The sequence below is a fragment of the Dermacentor andersoni genome, chromosome 6 (genome assembly GCF_023375885.2).
Source record: "Dermacentor andersoni chromosome 6, qqDerAnde1_hic_scaffold, whole genome shotgun sequence".
Classification (NCBI taxonomy): domain Eukaryota; kingdom Metazoa; phylum Arthropoda; class Arachnida; order Ixodida; family Ixodidae; genus Dermacentor; species Dermacentor andersoni.
This window is the reverse complement of record NC_092819.1, coordinates 175,944,929-175,958,378: the sequence shown is the minus strand read 5'-3', so window position 1 is coordinate 175,958,378 and position 13,450 is coordinate 175,944,929. Positions and strand designations below refer to the sequence as shown.

Sequence of the window (13,450 nt, the reverse complement as noted above, 5' to 3'; positions counted from 1 at the left end):
TTTAATCAAAGATGGAGGAGCCATCATGCTGGAAAAGCTTGCGGACCTTTATACGAAATGTCTCACAACTTCGATGGTCCCAGAGAGTTGGAAGAATGCCAACATTATAATAATCCACAAAAAGGGAGACGTTATAGAATTAAAAAATTATAGGCCCATTAGCTTACTTCCAGTATTATATAAAATATTCACGAAGATGATTTCCAATAGAATAAGGGCAGCACTTGACTTCAGTCAACCAAGGGAACAGGCTGGCTTCAGGAAGGGGTACTGTACAATGGATCGCATCCGTGTAATCAATCAAGTAATTGAGAAATCTGCAGAGTACAATCAACCTCTCTACATGGCTTTCATAAATTATGAAAAGGCATTTGATTCAGTAGAGATACCAGCAGTCATAGAGGCACTACGTAATCAAGGAGTAGAGGAGGCTTACGTAAATATTTTGGAAAATATCTACAAAATTCCATAACTATCCTAATTCTCCACAAGAAAAGTAGGAAGATACCTATAAAGAAAGGGTTCGGACAAGGAGACACAATCTCTCCTATGTTATTCACAGCTTCCTTGCCAGAAGTGTTCAAGCTATTTAATCGGATGGCTTAGGGGTAAGGATCAATGGCAAATATCTCGGCAACCTTCGGTTTAGAGATGACAATGTCCTGTTCAGCAACACTGGGGAGGAGTGTTGCTGAACTCCTGCTGTAACGCCTTTGGGCGCTACAGGGTAACTGATGAATAAGGAATAATAAAGAACAAATGATTGAGAATCTTAACAGAGAGAGTGTAAGAATGGGGTTGAAGATTAATATGCATAAAACAAAGATAATGATCAACAACAACCTGGCAAGGGAACAAGAGTTCAGAATCACCAGTCAGTCTCCAGAGTACGTGAAGGAATATGTTTACCTAGGACATTTACTCACAGTGGACCCTGATCACAAGAAGCAAACTTACAGAAGAATAAAATTGGGTTGGAACACATACAGCAGACATACTCAGATCCTTACTAGAAGCTTACCGTTATCACTAAAAAGAAACGTGCACAATCAATGCGTTCTACCGGTGCTGACATATGGGGCAGAGACTTGGAGACTGACAAAGAAGCTCGAGAACAAGTTAAGGACCGCGCAAAGAGTGATGGAACAAAGAATGCTAGGTTAAGAGACAGAAAGAGAGCGGTTTGGATCAGAAAGCAAACGGGTATAGCCAATATTTTTATTGACAATAGTGGAGCTGGGCACGCCATGTGAGGTGCAGGTTAGACAACTGTTGGACCATCAGGGTTACAGAATGAATACCAAGAGAAGGGAAACGCAGTCGAGGACAGCAGAAGACTAGGTGGAGCGGTGAAATTAGGAAATTTGCGGGCACTTGTTGGAATCGGTTGGCGCAAGACAGGGATAATTGGAGGTCACAGAGGGAGGCCTTTGTCCTGCCGTGAAAGTAGGCTGATGGTGATGATGAATCTGGACTAAGGAGAACGAGGTCTTGTTTACTAAACTTGACTGTTAAGCTCAGCAGAATAACTGAGCAGTGTTGTGGACCATGAGCATGGGAGGCACCATGTACTGGTATACAGAAAGTATATATCCCAGACAACTAATTTTTCCTCAACTGGAAAGCTTTCTTTCCCAGAAACCCCTGTGAGCTTTCTATGTAGCTTCGTGCTGCATTCGGGTGGATGACAATTGTCCTTTTCAAGCAAGTATTCATCAGTGTTAGCTAGTTGAACTGTTGTTCTTGTTGATTTTGTGCAATGATAATCAGATATTGCCGATGCCTGCTTTGTGATGTGACCCGCACGATTTAGCACTGCCACATAAATGCCATGCTTTTTGTTAATTTTACTGCATGCGTATTTATTAGACTCTGATGCACACTTTTTTTCTGGAAGAACTTATTGAAAAATGAGATTCAAGTATTAATCAAAACTGATGACAAGTTGTCATGATTGGCAATAGACATTTCTGTCCAGCCACTGCAGTTGGGAACACTGGTTGAATTTTTGTCATCTCTGATTGGCTCAAAGCATGGCAGTGTAGGACCAAAGCTGTCAGTCTTTGGAACTCTTTAACCCTTTGAGGGTCGATTTCTTTCGCCATATGCGACCACCCAGGGTAGATTTTTTTTATTGCATATTCCAATTCTTCTGAGGGACCTATTTGAAAAAAAAAAATTACCATAATTTTTCTAGGGTGACCGTAATGTGAGAAAAAAATAAATTTTGTGTTGGTATATATGTACTCTTCATTCATGAATAACAATAAACAAGGAAATAAACTTATAAGAATAAAAAATTTGATGCATATACTTTTAGGCCGACCACCAAGGCACCTTTTTTTACCTTGAATATGGAGCTTTTTGCAAAAAAATGGAACATTACAGTTTTTTTCCATGTGAACGGCTAAACCTTCAATACTTTAAATATTTTTCAGCTGTACTATGTTAACTGGGCTACGAGCATATATTTTATATGTGAATTCCAGTTTTTTCTACGTTCCGAGAAAAAAACTCAAACTTTGCAATTTTACACGCTTTTGCTAGGGCCAGAACCGATCGAACTATTCAAATATTTATAAAATTTGCAATTTTTGCAGTCGCATCGCATCTTTGGGTTGCCACAAATGCAATATGAACGAGTGGATCATACAGTGTGTCTTTGAGAAAAAATGTTGATTGATGCCATCTAGCTCAGCTTGGCAGGAAAAACAAATTGTCCTCAAAATTCTAAAAAATTTTTGCAAGGAAAAATAAACATGGAGGATGAGTTTTGAACTCCAACAAACATGTGCAAATTTTTCCAGCTATATCTGTGATGGTCGAAAAATCGCTGGTTGATTTGGCGTGGAATGAGATCGCCATCAGTTTTGCAAGCGCAAGAAGCTGAAACCATGCGCAGAACAAAATTGAAACTGCCGCCCGCCCGCGCGCCAATGCCCTAGCGGTAGTATATAGATGCACGGGAGCAAACTAGCTCTAAAACAAACAATACAACGAAAACCGAGAGAGGGAGGCGTGCGCAAAAAATTCCCAGTGTTCCCACATAGTGGCAGCGCATGACAGCAAAGAAAAAGGAAATTGGCGCGCTTTTTAAACGTACAGATGGCGCCGTAAATATACGGCATCGACCATTTTTGGACTTGTTCGCTGCGCCGTATATTTACGTCATTCACCCTTAAAGGGTTAAACAGAACCTGAAGGAAGCAGGAAAATAAGTTTTGTTTATCAGCAGTATCAACAGATTGAGCTCAAGAGTACACAAGATGCTCTTTTAAAAGAGGCAGATGCTTTATTGCCAACGGCAGATGACAGGTGTAACACATCTGAGCATTTTCTTACAAAATTTCCACGGGCGAGCAACTGCTAACTAGAGTTAGTAGCACAGCACTTAATTGTCACGAGTGTAGACCAAGCAGTGGCAAGAGGTGGACCAGCTCCGCAGTCGCTGTCAATGCCCGAGAAACCAACGTATACCACTGCATAACGGCAAACATTGAACTGCCACTGTGAAAAAGTTCTTTTGCATCTAGTAAACAAATGGCAATTGAAAACGAAACCATGACAATAACTATAAAAAGAAAAAAGTCATTCAATAGAGAATAGGGATTTTAGTGAAGCTACCACTGTCAAAGTAATAGATAACCTTGATTTTCGTGAGCGTATTCTGCGGGCATTTCTTTGCCCCCATGGGAAAGCGAAGCAAACTTGCGGTTTGACACACCAAGAGTCCACAGCAAGCCACAGCCACAGTCCAGCTACGCTAACCACGGCACAAACAAAAGCTAGCAAACGCCACCTTGGCAAGAAAACTTGAAATGGAAAAGTGCCAACACTGATGCATATTGCAATGCTGCTGAGATTGGACACTCGGTTTCGCTTTTGGTGGCCTTTTTACAAAATCAACCAAACATAAGGCTGTTGTTCTATTTAGGCAGCAATTTTGTTCACCGACACTTTACTGTAATTGCTTTGTTTGCCTATATAATTAGGCCAGGTAATTATATATTTAGAACTTGCTGAGTCAGCCCGTGGCAGCATCCAATTTGTCTGTGACAGGCACCATATCCCTTGGATGTACCACCATGTGTATTGTTGCCATTCACTGTGCACAATTATACTTGAGTAACATTAACAAGTAGAGACTAAATATTGTACCATCCAACAAATGGCATATCTTGCAGTTCCCCAACGACTTGATCAAGCTGTACAACTGTACACTGGACCACCTTGCAGCCGTGGCGGCCTCGGAGCGGCTCCTTGAACTGAGCGTGGTTGCACCAGAGATCAAACATCCAAGTGGGTTATCTCCTGTTGTGGGTTCACTGGTATATAAAGTAGAACCTTGTTCATTCATTTTGTGAAAAAAACAAGGGAAAATGTGCTAACTGGGAAAGACTTGGAGTCAGTAAAAAATTGGGCATGCCTCTACTGTTGTTGACATCTTTGCAATGCGAAGCATTGTGCAAATTGTTGCACCATGAGATGTCTAGGCACGTAGATCTTTCAGGGCTGAAGTGGCCCAAGATGCGCATTGTCATCCTTGCAGCTTTAACGACCTTACGTTTGCACTCCTTAAATTCGGACTGGGTCAGCAGCTTCTCTGGGTACTTTAGCAGGAAGTCTTTATGATGTGCCCACTCGGACAGAACCGTTGTGCCAGAAGGCACCAGCACACATCAAGCGGGTGAGGCCCGAATGGCGCGAGTCTCGCATTGTCGTTTTTCTATTGCACAGTGTTTTAAGATGCCGATTTATTGGTACTGAAAGAGGAAACCAAATGCGTGCCAGTATTCTCGCGTGACACAGGTGGGCGGGTACCGCGGGGAAGCTGCCGTGGCTGGTGCTTACCGCTCTCGAAAGCGTGTGCCTTGTTCACAAAGAATCTAGCAGCTGGAAAAGGTATCGTACCACTGCAGTTTGGCCATGCACTGAACATTGGCACTGATAGATTGTGTTTTCCAGACACATATCAGCCGGCAAAAGAAGAAAAAAAAAAGCTGTTCTGAACCGCAAGTGCCGGGAGATTGTGCGAAACAGGATCATATCGACAAGGTTCTGCTGAAAACATGCACAGCAGGAAACCAGGAAAGAGGATTGGAAATGCGCAGTAACTTATTCATCAGCACATTTACGTGCTTATCATATGCTGCATCAGCTGACCATACTTTTCTAACGTCATTGGTGCGTCCAAACCTTCTCTGCCCTCGGCTGTGATTCCCCTACCTCAAGACTCATTCAATTACTCGAGCAGCATAATCTGTTCGGAGCATTACGAGAACAGTTAAATTCCACTCTGGCTGTTAATCTTGACTAGAATATCAGTGATGACATTTGTAAGTTGCCATTCATGACTTGGAAATGCCTGCCAAAAGCCCTCAAGCCTATTTTTATATGTGCATAAATTTCCTTTTCCAAGTCCAGGTATGGACACTGCTTGAATAGGCCATATAACATTAGTTTTGTCTGCTATGATCTTTAAATCTAGCCTGCCAATTAAGTTTCGTGAAAATTTGTAGTGTCTTGATCAGCACCGTTGAACAGGACAATGTCATTTGCAAGAAGCGACCAGTCATTGCATGACAACGCCGTGTACAAGCAAGACACAAAGATGGGAAATCAGGTGAAACTAAGATGTCTCGCAACCAAGATGTGTTTGAGCCTGCTGCTTCCAGCTCAGTGCATTGCTGCCGTCACAACTCGCCTCATGGCAATGCTGACTGCAGCAGTGTCTGTACCAGTCAAGTCAGCAAATTTGCCCAGCTCACTGCAACCGTGGAACATGTAGTGGTGTGTATTGGACCTTGAGCAGAGATACACAGTCGACTAACGCAGCATGTCTAATGAGCAGAAATAATATGGGGCAGCCTAGCTAACATGGCAGCCAGAGACCTCGGCAAGCCACGTTGCAGGAGGGGCAAGCCAGTGGCACAGCACGCCCTGGCAGATGCCTCGGCCATGTGGTCTGCACTCCAACAAACATGTGGCGACATCACATCACTGTCAGAAGGCCAATTCCCAGCCTCCTCCCTTGCTTGCATTTCTGGTGTTGCGACGGACTCATGCAGAGTGAAGAAGATGTTTGAGTATGTTTGCAAAATACTATCAGTCGCAACACTGCTTTAGATAGCCAGCAACCTGCTCTTGATCAGCACCATAGAACTTTTCAATCGGTGTTTGTGTAGAGCAAGAACCATAGGTAGCCTCGCATGCCTGCCACCACTGGAAAGCCTTTTTTTTTTCACAGCCTTTTGAACTCGTTAAAAAGCTCCGAGTGACCACCGTAAGAAACTGCTGCAAATAATACTAAACTTTGAACTGGTCAGCTACATAACAAGCCAAAACTCAGTACTATAATGAAGTCGTTAAAATAATGCTGGGGGTGCAGGTGAAGCGCCTACTCTAGCCTGGCTGGAAGGGCAGGGCAAAGATACTTTCTAAATGTTTCATGATACAGGTACAAAATACTGAGCCGACAAGTATTTGGCATACAGATACAAGATATTGGCAAGTAAGCTGTATATGATAGGAAACTTTCCATTTATATCCTAAGACACTTCTATACATCAGTTAACTCCACCTCATGGCTCCACTATAGGGCCGCTGCAAATCTGCAGGTGATTACTTGTAAATTTTCCCTCTCCCACTAGCAGTTCCTTTCAGATTTCCTCTGTTAACATGCAAGATTTTTTTCCTACAATATAATCGGGTATCCTATTGCCATTCCTCAACATCCTATCGGGTAGACTGGACTTGCATAAGATCAGTGCAGGTACCACTGCACAATCAATTTTTCAATACCACTATCACACTCGTTATGGTTCACCGATTTATAGTTTTATCATAAAGCAGGTCAGCGTCCTATTTTACTGCATACTAGCTTGCACACATAGGTAATTTTCTTACATTAAGCTTCGGTACACGATATGTACATTATGATGCAATGAATTAGTTGCGCGCATTCCACTGACGTAAGATTGCGTATAGCCTATGCACCGCACTATGCACTTTTCCTTTTTGTGCACCAGCAAAATACAGTAAATATAGGTTCAAGTGTCAAGCTACTTAAATATATAGACACCAGAAAGTTGAAAGAACGAACTTGATAACATACTAGGTTTTCTTTAGCTGCACCACATTTTTTTAAATCACCTGTGGTAGATGGCATAATTGCTAGCATAATTGCATTTTTTAAGAGTTGGTGCAGCTAAAAAATAAACTCTACATACTGCCACCCCATTTCAAATGAGGTGCTCATATTTTCATTATCACCATCATGACGACATAATGAGCTTCTAGCAATGTTCAATGTTTGCGTATAGATACAAGAGAATATTAAAGCTCAAGGTGGAGCAATGTGCGCTGCTGATCATGATCTTGCAAAATGTGGATCTTGATTACTTGTCAGACAAAGAAATGGTAGATCATGATATAAAAGCATACATGTATAATGTTCCATCTAAGAAAACATGCTGACTGTCATTAGCTGCGCTTAGCTCTTTGGTAGAGACATGAAAAAAATATACTCTACTTATTCGAATCTAAGCCAATAGTTCTTTTCAAATAATCAGATACCGAACTCTAGGGTCGGCTTAGATTCGAGGATCTTAAGATATGCACCAGCGGAATAGTGAGATCGAAATGCACATGCGAAGAACACTAAACGACCCGTACCGTTTAGCATACGCACGCTATTTCTTAGATTTATTGTTACCATCTTTGCGTGCTTTATGTCGTTTACGTGAAACATGGCAGCGGTCTCAGCCACCCGTTTTGAACTTATTTCGGAATTGTCTTTGTAGAATTCAATTTGTTTGTAGCAAATGACTGTGTAAATGGCTTTCACTTAGTCTCAGGCCACTTCGACGAGAGAGTATTATGGATAAACGCGAAGAACTTTAGAGATCGCTTCTTGTTGCTAACCCGTTCAAGCCTAACGAAAGAGATTTCCATTTTCGAGATGCCAGCGCTACCTATCGGTGAAATCGGGAGGTAGGTGCGACAATGGTATGTGGCCTCTGAGATTGGAAGATTTCGGAGGCTATGGCAGCTTGTACGGATGTGCCGCAGATCGGTGCTGGATCAAAGGACATGGAAAGTGCGAATACAACGCGCTCCTGGCTTTTATTGCGCTGCCTCTCGCATTTTCCGAATGCACACACAGATAGAATCACTTAGGTGCACCATGTATGCGAAATTCAAAGCATATTGGAATAGCATCCTGCACGTAAACTATGCTATCACGCTATACTAAAACTTTCCTTCTGCAAATTTTGTTTGCGGAATGGTAACACTATTTCCCTTAACCCCACTATTACGCAAACGTTAAACTAAAACTGTCTAATAAATGATGAGCATTGAAAATTCGTTACAAGATCAATTGCCACAATGACTTCGTTATGTGGAGGTCAGAAATATGTGGGCTTTTATGGGGATAGCAGCGTTGGGGAATGAAAAAAATTCATTAAATCCAGGCATTTGTTACAAAGAAGTTTGTTACATCCAGGTTTTACTGTATTTTAATTAAACAAATTGAATGTAATGTTAATGTAAGAACACATTCTAGTGTTCAAAGTGTAACTGAAATGCGTTCCTTTCGTATTAAAGAAACTTGTAAGAAGAACTCATTTCAAGATTGGGAAAGAACGAGGAACAAGCTTTCGTTGCTGTTTTAGAGAAATGTGTACAACACTGATTGAAACCGTTGCATAGAGCAACTTGGGTGTTGTTGAGGTTTGTTCGAGGTGTGCTTTTATGGTCAGTGGAGTGTGAACAAGATATGGATGATGAGGCTGGTAAAAGGAGTTGTGTACTACTCACCGCATGGGATGGGAGGGTAATGTATGCAGCACACAGGTTGTCTAGGACAGGCATGTACCCAAGAGAAGGTCTGCCCCCCCCCCCTGTAATTGACGTATACCCCACCCCGCCCACGCCACCACTTCTCACACACATTCCTATAGCGCTGCCAAATGAATGTTGAAACTTGACAGCTATTCGGCGGTCAACAGTTTGCTGCCTTTCTCACTCCTTTTGTATGGCGGTAGTTATCGGCATCTTTTGCGGTGTGAAGGCCAGTTTCCTCATCGATTCGGTGCCCATGCGATTAACTTGAGATGCATTCAGTTGTCACCATCTTTTCGACGGTCAGGCACTTCGTGGTTGCTTCATTAGTGCAACCTTCTTCGTTTAGACTGATCCAGCGACCAAGAAAGGGATTCGGTTCGTGGTCAGCTGGTCTGTATGTGGAATGAGTTGCGGCCAGAGAAAATGGCAGTTGGGTTTAACTTTTCCTTTTGCTTCATTATTTCCTTGAGTAACGGCTCGACACAACGCTGGCAGATTTTCGGAACCATGTACCCGCGATATGGGTTAGATAAGGTGAAAAATAAAATAATGCGAAACAGCGTCCATCACTAAACCCTGCAATAATCGTTAAATCCATAAGCAACATGAATGTCATCCGTTACCTCGTCTGGTTTTTGCCTAATAGTAGAGCACTTTTTGTGCAAAATTGCTAACTGGAAACAGGAGTCGCAAGGCGTTGAGAAATTAAGCGATCTACTAAGGAATCCATTGTCGGCAACCGAGGCAAGAGCCAAACAGGAAGAAAAAGCGAAAGTTAACAAATTTAACAGTTGTTTATGAAAATATTTGTAGATCAACATCATTTTATTTAAAGAGGAAGTAGAGAAAATGCCGCCGGAGGCGGAGAACAATTCCGTGTGTTTTAATGAAGCTTCTACAGTTATCAGTCAAGCCGCTCGACGTAGCCACTTTTCTGCTGTGATTTTGTAAGTGTCTTTCTAAGCTTCCACGGTGGGCGTAGTACGTATAGAATCGCATGTCCTGCGCCCTAAGAGATTGTGATGGACTGGCAGCCACGCATCGTTACGTAACTTCCCAAATAACAATACGAGTCGTTTGCGGCACCTGGTAGAGCATAAATGAGGGATCCAAAAGAACTGTGACGGTTCCGCAAATATATATATATTTCTCTATAGTTCTTCCAGAGCTAATTCAAAAAACGCTACTCTAGTCGGATACAAATTAAGTCTGCAGTGAAGCCACGCCCTCATAACCGCCACCCATTGTTCCTCTGGGATCTTGCAAATAATTCATACTTCAAACTTTTTCTGTTACCCAAATAAGGCAGTAATGACAAAAATAAAATTATTGGCGCATAATTTTATACCTTTTGCCTCGCCTATTATGTGGAATGGCCAAGCCCTAATTATTTATTGAACTGAAACAACATGCTTGCTTTGCTGCAACTATTTATTGTCTAGTTTCACTTTGGTTGGCAGTGAAATTAACAGCACCGCAGGCGTTTGAAGAGTGAAATGCTCAGACGCTAGACACTTTGTCCATGTCTGTTGCACACCTCATTGCTTCAGCCGATGAAAAGACTATTCAAGAACAGCAGACACTCCGGAGGTATCAAGTACGACGCCATTTTGAAAAGGCCGCATAACGACGATTTTGTTTGCTTCTGTGATTGGCTGGATAAGTAACACAACCCCGCATGGTTTGTGTGCCTTGGTTGCCAACTGCTGTTCTTTAAAATTGTATTCTACTAAAGTAATCTTTATTTTACACTTTGGCTTCTTTACTTGTCCTTGGCAGTGTTCTTCCCGCGCTTCTTTCCTGCGCAAGTCCATTTGACGTAGTTCCTTGTTTGCCAAGTAAAGGAAAGGTGTATCGCACAGGGCGTACCTGTAGAATACACCGTATTTCATTTCTCTTTCTTTGGTTTACGCATTTTTATGGCGAATGGTGGACGTTCACATTTGACTAGTAAAGTACGTCCCCCTCTTTTGCATAGAAGTTACCTTGGGTTGGTTCCCCCCCCCCCCCCCCCAAAAAAAAATCCTGCGTACGTGCCTGGTCTAAGATGTGACATCGAAGAGGGAGTTGCTTAGTTCAATATACTTGACTCAGGGTTGCCACAAGTCTCTTGCTTTTTTGAGTAATCATTTTGAACTGCAAGACACGGGAAAGCTTATCACTTAAACTTTCATGTGGCTAGTGAAAGGTTTTCCCACAAGATTTGTTTCTTCTGGATTGCCTTTTTTTTTTTGGCATTGTGAGATAGTTTTTGTTGATAAACTGGTTGCTGTTTGCTGATGCTTTTCTTTTTAGTCATGGAATTTTCACTGCAAAACTAAAGGGAGACTTGTAGAAGACAGGGCATTTTGAAAAATGAATTTGCTAGACCCCGTCTTAGATTTGATACAAATAAGTGCAAATAACCATATCTGCTTTTGCAAAGGCAGCAATATATTTGATTAGTTTCGTATATTTGGGGTCCTACTGAATATTCAAAAGTTTTCCAATAACTAATTTCTGAATTAAATAGGAATGTTAAAAATTTAATATTTAATAGTAGCTGAAATGTTCACATATTTATGCCCCCCTTATATTACCTATGTATGAAACCTTGAGTTGCTGGCGCATTTTAAGTTGGGTGGCATCGCACATAAATGGCTGCAAGCTTTCGTAATACAGTATTCCTGCCATATTCACCGATTGACGACCTGAACTGGCAGATGTCATGTGATTTGTAGTCAGCACGTTGAAGCTGATCTAACATACCTGACGTACCTCAGATGGGGCATAATCTCAAACCAGGAGACCACTCCGCACATCCTAATGTAATGCGAAGGGGTTCATCCACGCAGACTCGTAGGTAAGGTACATCTTCCAGAAGTGCTTGGATTTAAAGTGGACAGAAGCATCAACCTATCAGCAGTCGAGATAAGCAAGAGGCATTTAGAGTATTGGTGGAGAAAAAGCAGGGACGAGATTGATACAACTGGACCTGTTATGGCATAGGTAGCAGTACAAGGTAGATAGAGAAGTTTTGAGGTAGAGAATAAAAGATTAAGAGATGTACAGGGAAACCTCGCTAAACCGTAGTTGGCCGTATGTTGGAATAAGTACGTACTAAACGGTAGTGCTGCTTAACCAAAATAGCGTGAGATTGCCCACTTACATGTCAAAAACGGTACTCGGAGAGAGTGTGATGAAAGGGCAAAAACATGCAGTATTTATTCACTTCACGAGACAAAAGTGTTATTTTCGTTTGATGCCACGGCGGCTTAGCAGCACGACAGCACCCTCAAACTTACTGAAGCTGCGAGCCAGCTTTTCAGCCAGCCCTCTCTTCTTGGCAGACATTCGCATGGCAGATTCCTCATTAGCATTGCATATTCTCCGTGCATAGACGTGGTAGTGCTACATAAGTCGCGGGGCGCTTTTTTCATTGCGGGGTGCTTTTCTCGTTACGACGATTGTATTCATGAGGCTGACATAACCCGCAGCTTCTGCCACTGTCGCGCCTGAATCGCCTGTGCTGTCTCTTTCCATGTCGTCCTCATCACTTTCGTTAGGCGACACTTCGGCAACAACAGAGGCAACGATGGTGAAAAGTCAAAGCTCGTAAACGACATCTTTTCGCGGTTGCAACAGCGCTGCCGAGCAACTTATTCGCATTCCAAGTGCCACACACCGAGCTTCGGCATGACGCATGTCCTTGCTTGTATGTCACCACGACACTCTCTGCCACAGTACCGAAATGATGTTGATGTTGATGTGGCCTCATGCACTAACGCACAGGGCGCTTGGAGGTCGTTGTTCCCATCTCTGAGGCTTGTACTACCGGGCCGCCCGATGGGCACAATGCACCGCCGTGATTGCGCGACGAATAGTGGAAACACTATGTCTTAACTGATATGTACGCAATAAGCTGATACGGTTTATGCGGATAAAAAACGCATTATATTCAATGGCCGCTGAGTCGGATCGGACTTTACTACATTTAAGACAAAACTACTGTTTAAGTGGGTATGGTTTAATGATGTTTTACTATATATAAAAATGCTAGAATGAAAAGCATGTACAGCATACCTGATTAACCTAATCAGGCTAGGTGACTTCACCCTGCTTCAACGGGGGTGCCAATAAATCATCATCATCACAAAATGACATGACGAGCGTCTTTGTCGTGGTGCAGGGTACAGCCAAGACTGGAATGAACCTGACCGCCTCAAGGCACTGTGCAGGCACGTGAAGTCGTTGAAGCTGGCGGAGGTGTGCGGCGAAACTCACGATGTGGCTACGTTGAGCAGCTACATTGAGCAGCTGTGCAACCAGCATGGGTGCCTTGTCCACCGGAAGGCAGCTGTGCTCAGAAGGTGAGCAGTAGGCCAAGGGGCAGATGAGCAAAAACCTTATTTCGAACGAAGAACACTCTGTATAAATCAGAGTGGTCCACTGTGGTTTTGTTTTGGTTCTCGCACTGGTCCTTTTAATCCTTTCAGAAAGTGTCGGGTTTCTTCGGATGTGACACACCCCCTAGCAACGGTTTTTTTTCTGAGACATTGTAAAATTAACACAATGGTTTGTTTTTGGTTATGCAGAAGCGAGAAAAATGTTAATTGGGTAATGA

General features: G+C 42.6%; 1 protein-coding gene across 1 annotated transcript in view; it reads left to right on the top strand.

The window, feature by feature from the left end:
• Positions 1-13,450, top strand: part of xmas (RRM_XMAS2 and SAC3_GANP domain-containing protein xmas) — a 388,469-nt gene that overhangs the window by 286,160 nt on the left and 88,859 nt on the right. The window contains exons 22-23 of the mRNA XM_050172352.2: positions 4,185-4,299; positions 13,016-13,196. Coding sequence (XP_050028309.1) covers positions 4,185-4,299; positions 13,016-13,196 — 296 coding nt within the window. The remainder of the gene's footprint in view (positions 1-4,184; positions 4,300-13,015; positions 13,197-13,450) is intronic.